This window comes from Somniosus microcephalus, chromosome 9 (assembly GCF_052327205.1).
Source record: "Somniosus microcephalus isolate GS21.2 chromosome 9, FLI_Smic_1.0, whole genome shotgun sequence".
Taxonomy (NCBI): domain Eukaryota; kingdom Metazoa; phylum Chordata; class Chondrichthyes; order Squaliformes; family Somniosidae; genus Somniosus; species Somniosus microcephalus.
The window spans coordinates 8,416,521-8,437,585 of NC_140995.1; the positions used below are offsets into that span (position 1 = coordinate 8,416,521).

General features: G+C 50.8%; 1 protein-coding gene across 2 annotated transcripts in view; it reads right to left on the reverse strand.

The window, feature by feature from the left end:
* Positions 1-221: 221 nt before the first annotated feature.
* The window catches only part of LOC147112239 (uncharacterized), a 32,103-nt gene continuing 11,259 nt past the window's right edge, over positions 222-21,065 (reverse strand). The window contains exons 1-3 of one of the 2 annotated variants that reach the window (XM_085996324.1): positions 10,125-11,123; positions 7,393-7,533; positions 222-6,072 (exon numbers count right to left, since the gene is read on the reverse strand). In XM_085996324.1, coding sequence (XP_085852450.1) covers positions 1,070-2,287 — 1,218 coding nt within the window. In that variant the 5' untranslated portion in view covers positions 2,288-6,072; positions 7,393-7,533; positions 10,125-11,123 and the 3' untranslated portion in view covers positions 222-1,069. Of the gene's footprint in view, positions 6,073-7,392; positions 7,534-10,124; positions 11,124-21,065 lie in introns of those variants that run through there. The other variant, XM_085996323.1, reaches the window with a different exon arrangement.

The window sequence follows — 21,065 nt, forward strand, 5'->3', positions numbered from 1 at the left end:
GTCATGGACAGATGCATCTGCGACAGATAGATTGGTGAGGACGAGGTCAAGTAGGTTTTTTCCTCGTGTTGGTTCTCTCACCATCTGTCGCAGGCCCAGATTGGCAGTTATGTCCTTCAGGACTTGGCCAGCTCGGTCAGTAGTCAGTAGTGGTGCTACCAAGCCACTCTTAGTGATGGACATCGAAGTCCCCCACCCAGAGTACATTTTGTGCCCTTGCTACTCTCAGTGCTTCTTCCTGGTGGTATCTGCAATAACCTGACAATTGTACTGTTATTATTTTCAGATAATGTCATACATACTGATTTTCAGTTTAATGTTAAGTTGCTTTGTACATAAGCAGTACATGTAATTGTACAGTAAGCAGTATGTACAAATACATTTCATAAAACTATTATAAAATTGTGAGTTCTTTGTAATTTGTCTACAAATGACCATAACAATAACTGAGTAAGAAGGAATAGGGTTACTGAAAATGAAGTCATAAGACTGCTATCGGATGGGTAACATGGGCCACTTTCAAAATATTTTCCAAGGCCATTTTAAGTTCCCAATCCGCTCCTGGTGATCGGGCCCGCGGAGAGTCTGGTTGACAGCCCTGGAGTAGAGCAAGACTCGGGAGTGCTCCCCATTCAGCGGCTCTCAATGCTCCAGGACTCGACCTTGAGCCGAATGGCCACAACAACTAAAGGTCACATAACCAGTGGGCATGGGCCATCATGGCCAGATAAATACACACAGTCTGGGGTGAAGTTGATCAATGGATTTAGTTTCATTCTCAGTGAGCACCTAATGCTTTCTGACAGGCAGGTTTATGATGCAGGTTGGGTTATTGATCATCTATATGGCACATGGCCAATGAACAATTGCCTTTAGCATTGACTGAGCCACATATACCAGCCTGGAAACCGCAGGTTAATTGAAGCTGTCTAGGCTAATGGATAATGGATGAGACCAGATTATATGAGTTTCATTTCACTGTTTAACGAGATGAATGGATTTTTACGGTTTATGATCTAAGCCCAGACTTTCAAGGTGTGTGTATCCTCTCCGCTCTTTCGCGTTCCATCTACTCTACTGAAAGCTCTTGTGTTGTGAAAGAGGATTGAACAGTCCAGGTGTGAGATGTGTGAGTAGACTTGGAATGGGACCAGCGAGGGGAGAGGCGGAATGGGACCAGCGAGGGGAGAGACGGAATGGGACCAGCGCGGGGAGAGGTGGAATGGGACCAGCGCGGGGAGAGGTGGAATGGGACCAGCGCGGGGAGAGGTGGAATGGGACCAGCGCGGGGAGAGGTGGAATGGGACCAGCGCGGGGAGAGGTGGAATGGGACCAGCGAGGGGAGAGGTGGAATGGGACCAGCGAGGGGAGAGACGGAATGGGACCAGCGAGGGGAGAGGCGGAATGGGACCAGCGAGGGGAGAGGCGGAATGGGACCAGCGAGGGGAGAGGTGGAATGGGACCAGCGAGGGGAGAGGTGGAATGGGACCAGCGAGGGGAGAGACGGAATGGGACCAGCGCGGGGAGAGGCGGAATGGGACCAGCGAGGGGAGAGGTGGAATGGGACCAGCGAGGGGAGAGGCGGAATGGGACCAGCGCGGGGAGAGGTGGAATGGGACCAGCGAGGGGAGAGACGGAATGGGACCAGCGCGGGGAGAGGCAGAATGGGACCAGCGAGGGGAGAGACGGAATGGGACCAGCGAGGGGAGAGGCAGAATGGGACCAGCGAGGGGAGAGGTGGAATGGGACCAGCGCGGGGAGAGACGGAATGGGACCAGCGAGGGGAGAGGCGGAATGGGACCAGCGCGGGGAGAGACGGAATGGGACCAGCGAGGGGAGAGGTGGAATGGGACCAGCGCGGGGAGAGACGGAATGGGACCAGCGAGGGGAGAGGTGGAATGGGACCAGCGCGGGGAGAGGTGGAATGGGACCAGCGCGGGGAGAGGTGGAATGGGACCAGCGCGGGGAGAGACGGAATGGGACCAGCGCGGGGAGAGGTGGAATGGGACCAGCGCGGGGAGAGACGGAATGGGACCAGCGAGGGGAGAGGTGGAATGGGACCAGCGCGGGGAGAGGTGGAATGGGACCAGCGAGGGGAGAGACGGAATGGGACCAGCGCGGGGAGAGGTGGAATGGGACCAGCGAGGGGAGAGGTGGAATGGGACCAGCGAGGGGAGAGACGGAATGGGACCAGCGCGGGGAGAGGTGGAATGGGACCAGCGAGGGGAGAGGTGGAATGGGACCAGCGAGGGGAGAGACGGAATGGGACCTTGTCAGAATTTTCCATCACTGGAAAGCAGAGAAATTTCCAGCATGATGTAACTGAGTAATGTTGAATAAATATTAACCTTATTTACTTGCATTGTTGTATTTTTAAGTTGTTGTTGTAAAATTTGCCCATAGACCAAAAAATTGCGCTCAGAGGAGTTTGTGGCCCCGCTCAGTACAAATAAAAATTCGAGGGAACATTGATCATCACCCTTCAGCCATGTCTCCATCAACACCATGATCATCCACAATAAACTCATGGATGCCAAGGGCCTTGTTCACAAGTGAGCGTACATTTTGGAAGGAGATATATAAATACAAGTTGTTGTTGTTGCGATGAGCAGAGGGGTGGCGATAGCCGATCCACTGGCAGAGTTTAATGAGCCAACGCAGGGAGTGGTGAGTAGGACAAGGAGGTTGGCAAGGTTTGCCCCCGGCAGGCATGCTGGGCGGGAAGGTCGGGGAGAGAGTCGGACGGGACAATTGAGGTTGCTGCTCATTAGGAGGTAGCGCCGAGTGCCTCGGTAAGCCCTTCAGAGGATGCCAAGAGAGGCACAGGGGGAAGCTGTAGGATTATTTGAGAGAGTCATGCCTGGGACAGGGGCAGGAGAGTAGGAAAGACGACGAGTGTCAAAGGATTGGGGTTTGCGAGGGTAGAGTATCCGAGGGTGGAGAAACAAACTAAGGCATGACAGCAGGAGGGGTAAAGAGAAAAGGGGAACTGGAAGTGGTGAGCTCGGGTCTGGAGTGGCAGCCAAAATGGACACGGGGAAACTAAGCTACACAGGCGTGGTTACATGCAAGATCAAGATAGCTATGTTCTGAAATACACTGGACATAGCGAGGAGACAGCACGCGGGAAAACTGGAGGTAAAGTCAGAGGCCTGATAAAGTTGATGTAGGTTGGGTGCGATCAGCAACTAACTGATGTCCAGGTGCCACGACAAAGTAATGAGACCAGAGGCTATTTGACGGGCAGGGCATTGATGTATATATTTCCATGAATTTAAATATTTCCTGTGGCCATATTGAAACAGCTGTTGCTGGTGCCCAGAGCTCCATTTGAAGAAGTGATTAGTAACACACCAGACAGCCACTGGTGCCTCTGGATGGATCCCCTGGCAATCACTGCTGATAAATCTAAAAGTCACAACAACAAAGTGCTGCTCCGGCCACCATTGCTCCAACCGTCATATTGAGAATCAAGAATCGTTTTAGTGAAACAAGTCTGATCATTTCCTACAAAAGCGAAATACTGCCGATGCTGTAAATCGGAAATGAAAACCGAAAATGCTAAAAATACTCAGCGGGTCATCTGTGGAGAGAGAAACAAAGTTAACGTTGCAAGTTGATGACCTTTCATCAGAACTGGAAAAAGTTATAGAGGTAACCGGTTTTAAGCAAGTACAGGGGCCAGGGGGAGGGGAGAGGAAAGAACAAAAGGGAAGGTCTGCGATAGGGTGGAAGGCAGGAGAGATTAAATGACAAAAGGGATGATGGTGCAAGGCGAAAAGAGATGGTAATGGGACAAGTAAAGAGACAAAAGATGGGTCTAGAGAGGTGTAAATGGGAATGGCAGAATCATCAACAGCTGCTGTCCAAAAAAATGGGGTCAGTGTTTATTATCTGAAATTGTTAAACTCAATCATGAGTCCGGAAGACTGTAAATGCCTAATTGAAAAATGAGGTGCTGTTCCTCAATCTTCCATTGAGCTTCATTAGAACAGTGTCGGAGGTAGAGGTGGGAGTGCAAACGCAGGAGATGCAACACATGCCCTTTTACCTCCCCCCTTCCCACTGTCCAGGACCCCAAACGCCCCTTCCAGGTGAAGCAGCGATTTACTTGTACTTCTTGCAATCTAGTATACTGTATTCGCTGCTCACGATGTGGTCTCCTCTACACTGGGGAAACCAAACGCAGATTGGGCGACCGCTTTGCGGGACACCTCCGTTTAGTCCGCAAGTGTGATCCCGAGCTTCCGGTTGCCTGTCATTTTAATTCTCCACCCCACTTACTAATCACTTCTTCATGTGGAAGTCTAGGCACCAGAGCTTCACACAAATTGAAGGAGGAGGGCATGGTCGATGTTGTCAAAAGAGAGTACGGAGCCTTGGACATAGTCACACAGAATGCAGTTTATGACTTTAGCCAGGGCAGTCTCAGTGTTGATGAAAATGAATTCATTATCGGTCGTGTGGTTAGTGTAGACCAATAGACAGGAAATGAACAGACAAAAGGAGTATTGTTTTTCATTTATACAAGCGGATGTCCTCTGCTGTTGCCCACAGCAGGACAGGTGAAATGCTATTTCATAATGATGAGCATATTGTACAATGTATAATTTTCAGCCACCTAAACCATCATTACCCAATTGCTAGTTATGTTTAAGTTGCCCAGTCTCTTTAAGATCATAAAGTTTAATTTGTGTCAGAAAGCAGCCTGAGGTCAATCCGAGTTTAATCATTGTTTGTTAAGGGAAGGTTGTAGATTGTAACATTCTTGTCATTGAAATGTGACAGGCGCTCTCGAAGCTTTTATATAAGGCAAGTGAATAAATACATAACAGCTGTTAAAGTGTAGCCTCACCGGTGAGTCAGATTCTATCAGCAACATTGGATATAGCAGGGGCCAATCAAATGAGATTCAGTTCCTGTTGGTTGTTTTCTGAAGCCATTCCAGCCTTGGTTTCCATTGCCCCGTAGGATAGTCGCACTCAGCTGCTGGCCTCAACGCCGAGCCTCGAATACAAGTTTCCAGTCCTCCTGGCCTCGGCAACAAAGGAGCAGCTTATTGTTGGCCTCCCCTCTTGCTCCAGCCCGAGCTCTAGTCCCACTCTCTTTCACAGGCCCAGACTCTCTTCCCTGATTCCTCCTCAATGGTGTCCCACTGCCATTTGAGGCTATGATTTGGGGTTCACTACAACAGTTGGACAATTGGCCCAGGGTAGAAATGTACTGTAGCCAGCACTTAAATAAAGGCAAAAGAGCACTTGTTTTGGGAGTCTCGTATCGGGCATGCGGACAATGTGACCCATCCATCGGAGCTGATTGAGCATGGTCAAAGCTTCAATGCTGGGGATGTTGGCCTGAGCAAGAACACTGACGTTGGTGCGCCTATCCTGCCAATGGATTTGCAGGATCTTGCGGAGGCAGCGTTGGTGGTACCTCTCCAGTACTTTGAGGTGCCTGCTGTACATGGTCCATGTCTCTGAGGCATACAGCAGGGCAGGTATCACTGCTGCCCTGTAGACCATGAGCTTGGTGCTGGGTTTGAGGTCCTGGTCTTCAAACACTCTTCCTCAGGCGACCGAAGGCTACACTAGCACACTGAAGGCGGTGTTGGACTTTGTCGTCGACATCTACCCTTGTTGACAGTAGGCTCCCGAGGTATGGAAAGTGGTCCACGTTGTCCAAGGCCTTGTCGTGGATTTTGATAATTGGGGGGCAGTACTGTGTGGCGGGGGCAGGTTGGTAGAGGACCTTTGCCTTACGGATGTTTAGAGTAAGGCCCATGCTCTTGTACGCGTCGGTGAAGGTGTTGACGATGGTTTGGAGTTCGACCTCCGAGTGAGCGCAAACGCAAGCGTCATCTGCATACTGTAATTCGATGACAGAGGATGGGACGACCTTGGATCTGGACTGGAGGAGACGGAGGTTGAACAGTTTCCCGTTTGTTCTGTAAGTTAGCTCCTCTCCAGTGGGGAGCTTACTGAGGGTGAGATGGAGCATTGCAGCAAGGAAGATCGATATATAAACTGCTGAAATGTGCCATTCTTAACTCACTGGCCTCATTCTAATCTCCAGCTAGAACAGGGGGGAAAAAACAACAAAAATCAAGAGAGGCAAATGAGAAGAGGTGGGAAATCGAGACAGAAACACTGAAGTTGAAACATTAAAGGAGAAACAAGACACTAATGTCTGAGCAAAGCTCTCGTGTACTGTACAGGATGTACGTGTACCCACTTCTAAATTGGCCACTCCAGTGCGATGCATTGCAAACATGAGCTTTTATGCAATAAGAACACATTCTAGATGTACCTTAGATGAGCTATTTGAGAATGCAGTACCAATTTCACACATGAAAAAATGCAATTCTCTTAAAGCTATTCAAAAATATTGTAAATTCAGCAATGTTTCATGCAATTATTACATATACTGTACTTTATATGGTGTTCTATATTGTAGGTAGCTGACAGTGAGTTAAAAGGCAGTAATTTAATTGAGTAGTTCTAATAAAATAATGCTCAAGTAGCAACTACTTGGAAGAACAAAATAGCAAAAACTCTGCTTTAATTTTTTGTAACATCTATCTATATATATATAAATAAAAGGATACTTCTGTCTGTCATTCCGTCTGTCTGTCTGTCTTGAATTAACTCGAAAGTTATAGAGCATACCTACACGTGCGTTACATCGAAAGAAAGCTGACGATTCCAGAACCGTCCTAAGCATATTTACGTTTCGGCCGGACAAAAATTGTTCGCGCGTTATGCAAAAAACCTTCAAAATTAAACTCATTATCTGCTAAGTAGCATTGATTGACTGACGTCAAGGTCGACCAATCCTGTGCCGGCACGATTGACCAATCCTACAGTTCAGTCGCCTGATGGTTGGCCAATCGCTGTGTCTGTGGGCGGGACTAATCGTTTTCATCTCAGGGGTCTGGCAGCCATTGCCTCAAGCTAAAAACCCCATTTACTTCCAGCTCAAACTCTGCTAATCCAGCTTCGAAAAAGTTAGTATCTCTTATAAAATGTTTTTGGTAAATGTTATGTAATTTTTAAAAGTACTTTCACTTTCATCTTTGAAGCTATTAAAAGGTAGAAATGTTGCCCGGCAGCAGATTCACACAGGGACAGACAGACAGGCCCCAAAGCCTGGGACTCGATTTAAACCGCCCGGCCCAAAACAGCCCTGGCAAAGCCGGGCTCCCCCAGCTAGTTTATTATATGTTGGCAGTCACAGTCATATAGTAGAACCACCTACAGCTCTGGGCACTACCACAGGGTAGTTCAGCTCCTCTCACTCCTGATTCGCTTGTACTTTCCTTTTGTACCGAAAGCTAACACATGGCCAAAAGTAAGGGGTCCGTATAATTAAGCGACTTTAATAAATAATAAATACCTTCTTTGAGCTTCATAGCCATTTCTAATTCATGGTGAATTAATGCACTCCTTTCCCTCAATCTGCGGAGTGAAGAGGGTGACCCACCACCACAAGAGGTCAGTTCAAAACTTGTAATCCAGCTGCTGTTCCCCAGACAGTCTGCAGAGAGAATTCACAAATGAGCTCTGCTCAATGGCATGCAAATCCCCTTTGAATCCTAAATAGCATAGCTAACAAGTGGCAGAAGCAGCCACGATATATAAATATATATATTTAAATCATGGGCCTGAAATGAATAGAATGTGGATTCAGTGTAACCACAGAGAACAGAACGATCCCACGTTCCTTATCAATCACGGGAACATCATTTTCTTTTCTTTAGCAGCAACAGTGTGGGTTGCTTATTATAGGCTGCTAATGTGCTGTTGTTGAAAAGAAGGGGAGATTGGGGACTGACGAGAGGCACTAACCCGATAACTGTATAAAATATTGGAAGCCATAAAGACTGGACAATTAAACTATTCCAAGAGGGAGAATTAAACTTTCTTGGTTGGAAATAAGATTGGGCGTTGGGCATTCCTACATTACAACAGTGACTATGTATTTCTTTGGCATGTCCTGAAAGGCGTTATATAAATGCAAGTCTTTTTTTATCACTGAACAACTTGCTTCTGAAAAGGGTAGGATCATTCTCACGGATCATGCAACAACAACAACTTGCATTTATATAGCGCCTTTAATGTAGTACAACGTCCCAAGGCGCTTCACAGGAGTGTTATCAAACAAAATTTGACACCGAACCACATAAGGAGATCCTAGGACAGATGACCAAAAGCTTGGTCAAAGAGGTAGGTTTTAAGGAGCATCTTAAAGGAGAAGAGATGGAGAGGTTTAGGGAGGGAATTCCAGAGCTTAGGACCTTGGCCGCTGAATACACGGCCGCCAGTGTTGGAGTGATTAAAACCGGGGATGCCAAGGAGGCCAGGATTGGAGAGATAGGGAGGGGTTGTAGGGCTGGAGGTGGTTACAGAGATGGGGAGGGGGAAGGCCACGGAGGGATTTGGAAACAAGAATGAGAATTTTAAAATGGAGGTGTTGCCGAACCGGGAGCCAATGTAGGTCAGCGAGCGCAGGGCTAATGGGTGAACGGGACTTGGTGCAAGTTAGGAAATGGGCAGCCAAGATTTGAATGAGCTCAAGTTTATGTAGGGTGGAAGCTGGGAGGCCGGCCAAGAGAGCAGAGGAATAGTCGAGTCTGGAGGTAACAAAGACATGGATGAGGGTTTCAGCAGCAGATGAGCTGAGGCAGGGGCGGAGTCGAGTGATGGAGTTGGGAGTTGGCGATCTTGATGATGGAGCGGATATGTGTTTGGAATCTCATCGCGGGGTCAAATATAACACCAAGGTTGTGAACCGACTGGTTCAGCCTCAAACAGTTGCCAGGGAGAGGGGTGGAGTTGGTGACGAGGGAACTAAAGACAATGGTTTTGGTCTTCCCAATATTTCGTTGGAGGAAATTTCTGTTGCACAAGCAGTGTGACAAATCAGAGAAGCGGAGGGGGCGCGAGAGGTGGTGGTAAGGTAGAGCTGGGTGTCCTCAGCGTACATGTGGAACCTGACATGTTTTCAGATGATGTCGCTGAGGGACTGCATGTAGATGAGATGTCTGTATCGTAATGCATAGCATATCACAACTATATGGGACAAGATAGATGGTCCAGTGGGTCTTTTCCCATCTGTCATTTTTGTATGTTTGACAGTAATTGAAATCACAATTCCATCTGAGTTGTTGAAAGTTAAACAGTAAATGAACTCTTAAAGACAGCAATAATTTGATCAGCTTTGGGAACAAAAGCCACTGAGCTTTGGCGCAGATTCACTGGAGGTAATGTTGACTTTGGGCGATTGTGTAAAACAGCCAATATCAGTTTGGACACTCGTTGTACATCAATGGAAGTCAATGTAAATAAAAATCAAGAGAAATGTCAAACGGGCAGCTGATCCCATATCGCCCGTTTTACATTTCCACCTAAAGCCAAAATTATCCCCACTATCTGCAGTTGCTGAAACACAAGATACCACTTGGAATCAAATATTAATCCAACAAATTGTTACAGTTTGAACTTCCTGTCTTGGGTTCATGGTAAAAAGACATTTTGATGAGCAGTCCAAGCCTCCTACAATCTGAAACCTGCACCTTTGCACATTCCGTGTGTAGACTACCGATCCCAAGATTAATTATTACCCTTAATTATGGTGTATAGTACACCAGTGATTACATGGAATGCCCATCATATTTGCCCATTTCCTTTGGCAGGGCAAAATACTAAGTGTCAGACCGCTCCTACCTGTCAGGCTAAAACTTGTAGACTTCATTACACGTTGAACATTAAAAGTTGAGACAAAAGACCCAAAATGCAGTAATAAACGGGTTGAAGCAATGTAAAACAACAGCTGAAAACTACTTGTCAGACCACAAATGTGCAATCAAATATCGAGCTGACCCACAATAAATATCCAGTCATGCCAGATATTATCTATCACTGCAGCAGTCCAAGTAAAAACATCTTTAATGTGCCATTGATTGATTGATTGAGTCTTTACTATCATGTGAGGTCAGAGATCGCAAAATGGAAAACATTAATTCGTTGACCTTGAAGTTCAGCATTGTCAAAGTATGTCAACGAGTGGTTGATTTGGAGAAATGATTGGTATATCAATCCTAAGATGTTCCAAAGGCTACCACTCACTTAATGTGCAGTTGTTGTGCGACTACACCCAGCGCATCATGATGGTCAATGCCCGCTATCCTGGCAGCAGTCATGATGCCTTCATCCTGCGTCACTTCAGTGTGCCAGCAATCTTCCAGCCACCATGTCAAACCCAGGGGTGGCTGCTCGGAGACAAGAGCTATTCACTCTACACCTGGCTGATGACTCCCCTCCGCAACTCCACTACTCCTGCCCAGCACTCATATAATGGCAGCTATGCTGCCACCAGGAACATCATCGAGCAGACTATCGGGCTGCTGAAGCAATGGTTCCGCTGCCTCGACCGCTCGGGAGGAGCCCTCCAGTACTTGCCAGAGCGGGTGTCCCATTTTGTCGTGGTCTGCTGCGTGCTTCACAACTTGGTCATCATGAGGGCACAGCCCTTGCCAGCAGGGATTGTGGGACCACCTCAGGAGGAGGAGAAGGAGGAAGAGGACAAGGAGGAGGATGAGAAGGAATGGAGGAGGCAGGCTGCAGATCCCTGTTCTGGACGGGCTGTCTGTGAAGGCTTCATCAGACTCCGGTTCCAGTGAATGAAACCACAGGTCCCCGTTGCTCACCACATCCCCATCGCACCATCCCTCTGTCACGGAACATCACTGCGTCCTCCTGGGCACAAAGCTGAAATGAGAGCCACCACAAAACAAACATTCCAAACAAAATTAATACATTTATCCAAAAGCAAAACACTGTGGATGCTGGAAATTTGAAATAAAAACAGAAAATGCTGGAAATAGTCAGCAGGTCAGGCAGCACCTGTGGAAAGAGAAACAGAGTTAACGTTTCAGGTTGATGAGCTTGTCGTCAGAACAAATTTATCACTATTCAGTCACCATTACAATATAAACTAATCGCCCTTGTGCATTCCTTTAGTGCCTGTCGTTCGTGTGCCTTTTCCTATTCTTGTGCTCCTATGCAATGCTCCCCCAATGGCTGCAGCATGGCTGGTGGAAGGCTGCGGAGTTTCCATGGGGGAGACTACAGATGGCCTTGCAGGATGACCTCGACCAGCGGTGGACCGAGAAGGCCCGGCTGTAGACTGTACCACCTCGGCATGGGCGGCAACAGTCTGGGCTGGCTGGCTGACTGGCAGCGGCAAGGGCAATGGCGGAGTGGCAGTGATGGGAGTAGGAATGCTGTCATCCTGAGAGAGAACAGCAGGTTCTTGCTCCACTGACCCACTGCCACTCCCCTGGGGCAGTGCTTAAGCATTCCTAGCAATCTGCTGGAGGACAGATTGCGGGACTACTGCGACACCCTGCAAGCCCCTTTCGAGACTCGTACACCCAGCCACGATGGCAGTAGTCTGAGCTTGGGTGGCAGGAAGCTGAAACTGCATGAGAGCAGTCTGCACTTCCACTACAGCAGAGACGTTGGGTCGCTTCCGCCTGTGCTGCAATGGAAGCGGCGACATCGTCCATCACACGCAACATCATGCCTGGGTTGACAAGCTCCCTCCTGGAGGTGTCCATCATTTCCAGCTCTGCGCAAAGCCACATCCATTGTTGGAGCCGGACTCCTCCATATTCGTTGACATTGACAAGAGGCTTGCCATTGCACCTAGAATTTCGGTATGCATGGCCATCACCCGTCTTCTGAAGGCCGCAACATCAAGGTCCTCATCTGAGTCCTGTGCAGAACTTGTGCGCTAACTCGCCCTCCGGGGAACTCGCCCCCGAGCTACCCCTTCCCCTGGCCTTGCCGCAGCCCACTCGTGCCCAGTGCCTCACCATGTGCAGCTGCCTCTATACTACCCTCTACATTGTGTGCAGTACCAGTTTCTGAGCTGCTGACTGCAAGTGTCGGATGCAGTGACGATGTGTCTTCTTCTCCTTCACTCTCCTGCATAGCATGAGGAACAGGCTGGCCTGCTGGCAGTTCTTGGGTATGTGAAAGCAGAAAGGCACAAGAGTTAGGTTGTGGTGAGGGGAGGGGGGGGGAAGCAAGATATCCGTAGATACACCATCAGCAGCTTGTAAATGAGAAGAGATTGTGGAATGAGGGGGAAGTGGGATGTGAGAAGAAGGATGAGAAATGACTATACTGTCATTGTCAGCAAGGGCTTCAACTTCTCCCGTTGCCACGGCACTCGGTGACTGCCCCTCCATTGTTGTCGAGCACGGATGTCTCCAGTTGGCTGAGGGTCTGTACAGTAGCTTGGCCGCCTCCCCTCTGCCGTTGTTCCCGGTGGCTCTGAGCCACCTTTGCCAGCAAGAGTAAGGGAAGTGTATCAGTGAGTGTGGTGCAATGTGTTTGGGTGATGTGTGTATCAGTGAGTGTAGTGCAATGTGTTTGGGTGATGTGTGTATCAGTGAGTGTAGTGCAATGTGTTTGGGTGATGTGTGTATCAGTGAGTGTGGTGCAATGTGTCTGGGTGATGTGTGTATCAGTGAGTGTGGTGCAATGTGTCTGGGTGATGTGTGTATCAGTGAGTGTGGTGCAATGTGTCTGGGTGATGTGTGTATCAGTGAGTGTGGTGCAATGTGTCTGGGTGATGTGTGTATCAGTGAGTGTGGTGCAATGTGTTTGGGTGATGTGTGTATCAGTGAGTGTGGTGCAATGTGTTTGGGTGATGTGTGTATCAGTGAGTGTGGTGCAATGTGTTTGGGTGATGTGTGTATCAGTGAGTGTGGTGCAATGTGTCTGGGTGATGTGTGTATCAGTGAGTGTGGTGCAATGTGTCTGGGTGATGTGTGTATCAGTGAGTGTGGTGCAATGTGTCTGGGTGATGTGTGTATCAGTGAGTGTGGTGCAATGTGTCTGGGTGATGTGTGTATCAGTGAGTGTGGTGCAATGTGTTTGGGTGATGTGTGTATCAGTGAGTGTGGTGCAATGTGTTTGGGTGATGTGTGTATCAGTGAGTGTAGTGCAATGTGTTTGGGTGATGTGTGTATCAGTGAGTGTGGTGCAATGTGTTTGGGTGATGTGTGTATCAGTGAGTGTGGTGCAATGTGTTTGGGTGATGTGTGTATCAGTGAGTGTAGTGCAATGTGTTTGGGTGATGTGTGTATCAGTGAGTGTGGTGCAATGTGTTTGGGTGATGTGTGCATCAGTGAGTGTGGTGCAATGTGTTTGGGTGATGTGTGTATCAGTGAGTGTAGTGCAATGTGTTTGGGTGATGTGTGTATCAGTGAGTGTCGTGCAATGTGTTTGGGTGATGTGTGTATCAGTGAGTGTGGTGCAATGTGTTTGGGTGATGTGTGCATCAGTGAGTGTAGTGCAATGTGTTTGGGTGATGTGTGTATCAGTGAGTGTAGTGCAATGTGTTTGGGTGATGTGTGTATCAGTGAGTGTGGTGCAATGTGTTTGGGTGATGTGTGTATCAGTGAGTGTAGTGCAATGTGTTTGGGTGATGTGTGTATCAGTGAGTGTCGTGCAATGTGTTTGGGTGATATGCCTGCCATAGTTGAATAGCTGTCTGTGTGTGCAAAGTGTGAGATGTGAGTGTGAATGTTTGCAGCAGTGGTAAGGTTGTGAGGGTGAAGTGAAGCCATGATTGTGAGGTGTGAGTGGTGATAGCTAGAGATTGCTGGTAGGTGAGTGATGGGGGTGTGGTGCATTGAGCAGTGTGTGAGGCTTGTGGTGCAGATGGTGGGATATGGCATTTGCTGAAGCCTTCACTCACCTTGATCTGCCGTGTGTGGTCGTTAAATATCTTTTGGCGCTGGAACTATGTCCTTGGCACGACACTGGTGGCCATGACTTAGGTAGCTATCTCCTACCGGAGCCTTCTACTGATAGCCTTCAATGGCTCCCTGCCACCCTGCAGGAACAGAACATCCCGCCGCCTTTCAACTGTCTATACCAAAGCCTCGAGTGCAGCATTTGAAAACCTTCTTGCTCTCTCTGGGCTGTTGTGCCATGGCTTTGTTTAGACTGACAATGAGGTGCTGCTACAACAATGCATCTCCCATTTAAGTAGTGGAGAGAGCTTAGGCCAAACATTACTGGTCATCAGACTGCACCCGATATTGGTCCAGCTGTTGTGCACTAAGCCAATCGGCAGCGTGCTTAGTGCGGAGATCAGCGCTGCAATCATTGTAATGTGCAGGCAACACGAATTTTGCATGCTGCCTGGACTACTTTCAACGGGCGCAGGCAAATAGCGCTGGCCCTTGACACCGCCTGTTTTCGGGCCTTATCCAATTTCTAGGCCATAGACATTAAAATGAAACAGAAAAAGGAGGCTTATGATAAATGACAGGTTCATAATTCAGTAGGGAACCAAGCGGAACACAAAAAGTACAGAGGAGAACTGAAAAATGAAATGAGGGGCAAAGAGTGTATGACTCACAGCGCCAGGGACCCGGGTTCGAATCCGGCCTCGGGTGACTGTCTGTGTGGAGTTTGCACATTCTCCCCGTGTTTGCGTGGGTTTACTCCGGGTGCTCCGGTTTCCTCCCACAGTCCAAAGATGTGCAGGTTAGGTTGATTGGCTATGATAAATTGACCCTTAGTGTTAGGGGGATTAAATACGTGGGGTTACGGGGATAGGGTGGGATATGTGTTGGTGTAGGGGTTACAGGGATCAGGTGGGATATGTGTCGGTGCAGGCTCGATGGGCCGAGATGGCCTCTATCTGCACTGTGGGGTTTCTGTGATTCTGTGATTCTGTGACAATAGGTAAGTGGGTAACATAATAGGGAACCCAAAAGTTTTTATATAAAATTATAAATAGTAAAAGGGTAGTCAAAGGAAGGGAGGGGCTGATTCAGACCAAAAAATATCTTATTGTGGGGCAGAGGGCATGGCTGTGGTACTAAATGAGTAATTTGCATCTGACTTCACTACAGAAAATTAGGGCTCATGGGATTGGGGGTAATATACTGGCATGGACTGGTTAACGGACAGAAAACCGAGAGTAGGAATAAACGGGTCATTTTCTGGTTGGCAGGCTGTAACTAGTGGGGTACCGCAAGGATCAGTGCTTGGGCCTCAGCTATTCACAATCTACATCAATGATTTGGATGAGGGGACCAAATGTAATATATCCAAGTTTGCTGATGATACAAAGCAGGGTGGTAATGTAAGTTGTGAGGAGGATGCAAAGAGGCTTCAAATGGATATAGACAGGTAAGTGAGTGGGCGAGAACATGGCAAATGGAATATAATGTGGAGAAATGAGAAGTTATCCACTTTGGTAGGAAAAATAGAAAAGCAGAGTATTTTTTAAATGGTGAGAGATTGGGAAATGTTGGTGTTCAGAGGGACCTGGGTGTCCTTGTACACGAATCACTGAAAGTTAACGTGCAGGTACAGCAAGCAATTAGGAAAGCAAATGGTATGTTGGCCTTTATTACAAGAGGATTTGAGTATAAGAGTAAAGAAGTCTTACTGTGTTGAGATACCGCGGCAAACGTGGGAGTCGAGACCAGAGCTAGTAAAACAGAACAGCTTTTTATTTCAGCCTCATGGCAAAACAGGAACTGGAAGAGCCCGCGCCTGACTTAAATACTCCCCAGACAGGAAGTGCTCCCGGCAGCCTGTCCCTGTGGGAAACAAGTTGCTGGAGGAAAGGGCCCCCGGTTGGGGGCGTCTGCTTAAACTGTCCATACTGCCGTGAGCTGATTGTGTCCAGTGGTGGCGTGTCGCCACAGAGCTCCCCCCAGAATCCGCTTAGGAGGAGTGGACGAGTCGTGACGGTGGTCTGATGGTTCTGCCGCAGCGGCTCTGCGTGATTGCCGGTCTAGTTGGCGGGGTCTGGCGGTTCGCTGCTGGCTGTGCTGGCTTGCTGGTGGGACGGCCTCTAGTTGGAGGCCAGGCCACGGGGACCTGTTCCCCTGGTTGTGTGTGTGCTGGTTTGAGCCAGTCGATGGAGACTGTCTCGACCCTGTCGCCAAGTCGCAGCTTGAAGACCTTGTCCCCGGTTTGTAGTACTTCGTACGGTCCGTCGTACGGGGGTCGCAGGGGTCCGCGGTGCGCGTCGTGTCGCACGAAGACGAAGCGCACCTGCTGTAAATTTGGCGGAACGTGAGGTGTGAGTTCGCCGTGTCGGTTGACCGGAAGTGGGGCGAACTGCTGAGCGGAAGAGAAAAAGTTGAGCCGCTGCTGGTCGGCCGACCAAGGCGTGGTAGCCTCCGGAAGGAATTCGCCTGGGACGCGCAGCGGTTGTCCGTAGACTAACTCCGCTGCCGAGGACTGGAGGTCTTCTTTGACCGCGGTGCGTAGGCCTAGTAGTACCCACGGTAGGCGGTCAGTCCAGGTACTGTCCTGCAGGCTGGCGCGGAGTGAGGCCTTGAGTGACCGGTGGAAGCGTTCACAAAGCCCGTTGGCCTGCGGGTGGTACGCCGTGGTTCGGTGGAGCGTCACACCGAGGTTGCGTGCTGTGGCCGTCCAGAGTTCGGAGGTGAACTGGGCGCCTCTGTCGGAGGTTATGTCGGCCGGTACGCCGAACCTCGCTACCCAGGTGTTAACAAACGCCCTGGCGATGTCGGCTGTGGTGGTGGAGGTCAGCGGCACTGCCTCAGGCCAGCGTGTGTAGCGGTCGACCATCGTGAGGAGATAAGTCTGGCCTTGCGATGGCGGCAGGGGCCCGACGATGTCGACGTGTACGTGGTCGAAGCGGCGGCTGGGTACCTCGAAGTCTCCCAGGGGTGCTTTTGTATGCCGTTGTACCTTAGCCCGTTGGCAGGCGAGGCAGGAGGTGGCCCAAGTCCGAACATCTCTGCTGAGGCCGCGCCAGACGAAACGCTGGGAGAGGAGTTTGACGGACGCGCGGGAACCCGGGTGGGAGAGCCCGTGGAGCGCGTCGAAGACGCGGCGGCGCCAGGTTTCAGGGACGACCGGCCTGGGTTGGCTGAGTGTGATGTCGCAAGTAACTGCCGTGGCTTCGGGCCCGTGCGCGACCTTGGCTAGGCGTAGCCCTGGCAGGCTGGTAGCCGCCGAGAGGAGGTCTGGGTCCGTGAGCTGGGCCGCTGCTAGTTGCGCATAGTCGACCGCGAGGTGATTCGCGCAGATGGCGGGACGGGAAAGGCAGTCGGCGACAACGTTGTCTCTACCGGAGACGTGCTGGATGTCCGTGGTAAACTCGGACACGGCCGCGAGCTGGCGTTGCTGCCGAGCGGACCAGGGTTCGGTGTGCTTGGCCATCGCGTATGTGAGTGGCTTGTGGTCCACGTACGCGGTGAAGGGGCGGCCTTCCAGGAGGAACCTGAAATGGCGGACCGACAGGTGGAGCGCGAGAAGCTTGCGGTCGAAAGTGGAGTATTTGACCTCCGGGGGGCGCAGTTGGCGGCTGTAGAAGGCAAGTGGCTGCCACGCGCCATTAACCCACTGCTCGAACACGGCCCCAACCGCGTGGTCGGAGGCGTCGGTGGTGAGCGCGACCCGGGCGTCGGCCCTCGGGTGCGCGAGCAGAGTGGCGTCGGCGAGCGCGTTTTTGGTGGCATCGAAGGCGGCTGACGTGTCAGTGGTCCAGGCTACGGCCATCTTGCCGGATTTACCTCGGAGGGAGTCGTATAGGGGCTTCATGAGGGCTGCAGCTCTGGGGATGAACCTGTTGTAGAAGTTCACCATCCCGAGGAACTCCTGGAGGCCCTTGATGGTTATGGGGCGGGGGAACTGCTGGACGGCCTGCACCTTGTTGGGCAGGGGGACGGCCCCAGCAGGGGTGATGTGGTGACCGAGAAAATCGATCTCGGTTAGGCCGAATTGGCACTTCGCCGGGCTGAGGATGAGCCCATGTTGGGCTAGGCGCCCGAACAGGACGCGAAGGTATTCGAGGTGTTCCTGTTTGGAGGAGCTGGCCACGAGAATGTCGTCTAGATAGACGAATAGGAAGTTCAGGTCCCGCAGGACCGAGTCCATAAGGCGCTGGAAAGCCTGGGCTGCATTCTTGAGGCCGAAGGGCATCCTCAGGAACTCGAACAGGCCGAATGGGGTGATGACGGCCGTTTTGGGGATGTCCGCGGGGTGTACGGGGACTTGGTGGTAACCGCGCACCAGGTCGACTTTGGAAAAGACGGTTCGTCCGGCCAGTCGGGCCGAGAAGTCCTGGATGTGAGGCACCGGGTGTCGGTCGGGGGTGGTGGCGTCGTTAAGGTGGCGGTAGTCCCCACAAGGGCGCCAGCCTCCGCCGGGCTTAGGGGCGATGTGGAGGGGCGAGGCCCAGGGGCTGCTGGAGCGGCGGATGATGCCGAGTTGTTCCATGGTGGTGAACTCGGCCCGCGCGATTTCCAGCTTGGCCGGGTTGAGCCTGCGGGCATGGGCAGAAACTGGAGGGCCGGTGGTGGGGATATAGTGCTCCACCCCGTGTTTGGCGGCTTTGGCCGAAAAGGTCGGGTTGGTGAGGGCGGGAAACTCGGCTAGGAGTGCCGAGTAGTCGTCCACGGCCCTGGCGAGGCAGTAGGTCGTCAGGCCGGCCGAACGGTCCGGGGTAAAGGCGCCGGGGATGGTGGCCATAGTGTTGGCGTCAACGAGGTGGTGCCTCGGAATGTCGACAAGGAGGCCGTGGGCGCGTAGGAAGTCGGCGCCGATGAGTGGGCAGAGGACCTCGGCGGTGAGGAATTCCCAGCGGTAGCGGCGGCCCGCGAGGTCAAGCGTGACCATGCGGGTGCCATATGTGCGGATGTCCGAGCCATTGGCGGCGGCCAGCGTGATACCTCGTGTGCCGCGTTGGATTTCGAGGGTGGAGGCGGGGGTGATGCTGTGCTGGGCCCCTGTGTCGCACAGAAATCGGCGGTTGGTTCTGTCGTCAGTGACGTACAGTAGAGGCCCCTTTTGCCCCACGGCCATCGCGGGGGCCGGTGCGGGGGGGGAATTGAAGGTACACGGTGGCGTGCAGCGTTGGGCCTTAGTGCCAAAACGGGTGTGGTAGTAACAGTGGCCCGGAGTGGTAGGGCGGGCGGGCCTGGTGGGCCGGGGAGACCGCGTGGTCGTTGCCGCGAGGTCGGGCGTGACGTCGCGCGCGGACTGTGCAGAGAGCAGCCGGTCGCCTTTTCTGCTATGTCATTCAGGTCCGTGGAGCCGGACTCCACAATGAGCGGGCGGATGCTGGCGGGAAGCTGCCGAATGAAAAGCGTGCGAAAGAGGGCGCCGGGGGGCTTGTCGTCCGCGAGGGACAGCATGTGGGAAAGCAGGTCTGATGGTGAAGCGTCACCGAGACCAGGGAGGTCAAGGAGTTGGCAGTGGCGCTGGTAAGAGGACGTTTGAAATTTTTTAAGGAGCGCAGCCTTCAGATGTTCGTACTTGCCAGTCTGTGGTGGGTCCTGCAGCGCTGCCCAAACTTTGGGGACGGTAGCGTACGTGAGCGAGGAGACGAGGTAGTCGTACTTCGTGGTGCCGCCTGTGATGCCTTTCAGCCGGAATCTGGACTCGGCTTGAACGAACCAGGCTTCGGCCAAGTTTTCCCAAAAGTCTGGTAATTTAACCGTGACTGCGTTTGTATCCGCCATGCTAGCTTAGGATTCGTCCTGAGCGTCGGGGTCACCAGTGTTGAGATACCGCGGCAAACGTGGGAGTCGAGACCAGAGCTAGTAAAACGGAATAGCTTTTTATTTCAGCCTCATGGCAAAACAGGAACTGGAAGAGCCCGCGCCTGACTTAAATACTCCCCAGACAGGAAGTGCTCCCGGCAGCCTGTCCCTGTGGGAAACAAGTTGCTGGAGGAAAGGGCCCCCGGTTGGGGGCGTCTGCTTAAACTGTCCATACCGCCGTGAGCGGATTGTGTCCAGTGGTGGCGTGTCGCCACAACTGCAAATATACAGGGCCCTGGTGAGACCACACCTGGAGTACTGTGTACAGTTCTGGTCTCCTTACCTAAGGAAGGATATACTTGCCATAGAGGGAGTGCAACAAAGGTTCACCAGACTGGTTCCTGGGATGGGGGGATTGTCCTATGAGGACAGATTGAGTAGACTAGGCCTATATTCCCTAGAGTTTAGAAGAATGAGAGGTGATCTAATTGAAACATACAAAATTCTTACAGGGCTTGACAGGGTAGATGCAGGGAGGATGTTTCCCCTGGCTGGGGAGTCTAGAACCAAGGGTCACAGTCTCAGAATAAGGGGTCGGCCATTTAGCACTGAGATGAGGAGAAATGTCTTCACTCAGAGGGTGGTGAATCTTTGGAATTCTCTACCCCAGAGGGCTGTGGAGGCTCAGTCGTTGAGTATATTCAAGACAGAGATCGATAGATTTTTGGATATTAAGGGAATCAAGGGATATGGGGACAGTGCAGGAAAGTGGAGATGAGGTAGAAGATCAGCCATGATCTTATTGAATGGCGGAGCAGGCTCGAGGGGCCAAATGGCCGACTCCTGCTCCTATTTCTTATGTTCTTAAAGAAGAGGATGCTAATAATGTCATAGTAAAGGAGGAGGTAGTAGAGAAATTGGATAGGATAAAAATAGATAAAGAGGAGGTACTTAAAAGGTTGTTAGCGCTCAAAGTGGAAAAGTCACCTGGTCCAGGTGGGATGCATCCTAGGTTGCTGAGGGATGTAAGAGTGGAAATTGTGGAGGCTCTGGCCGCAATCTTCCAATCCTCCTTGGATATGAGAGTGGTGCCAGGGGACTGGAATATTGCCAATGTTACTCCTCTGTTCTAAGAGGGGGCGCGTGATAAACCCGGCAATTACCAGCCAGTCAGCCTAACATCGATGGTGGGGGAGCTTTCAGAGAGAATAATCTGGGACAAATTTAATTGGCACTTGGAAAAATATGGGTTAATTAATGAAAGCCAGCATGGATTTGTTAAAGGCAAATCGTGTTTTACTAACTTGATTGAGTTCTTTGATGTAGTAATGGAGAGCGTTGCTGATAGTGCAGTTGATGTATATATGACTTTCAAAAGGCGTTTGATAAAGTACCAGATAGTAGACTTGTTAACAAAATTGAAGCCCATGGGATTAAATGGACAATGGCTGTGTGGATGCGTAATTGGCTAAGGGACAGAAATCAGAGAGTAGTGGTGAATGGTTGT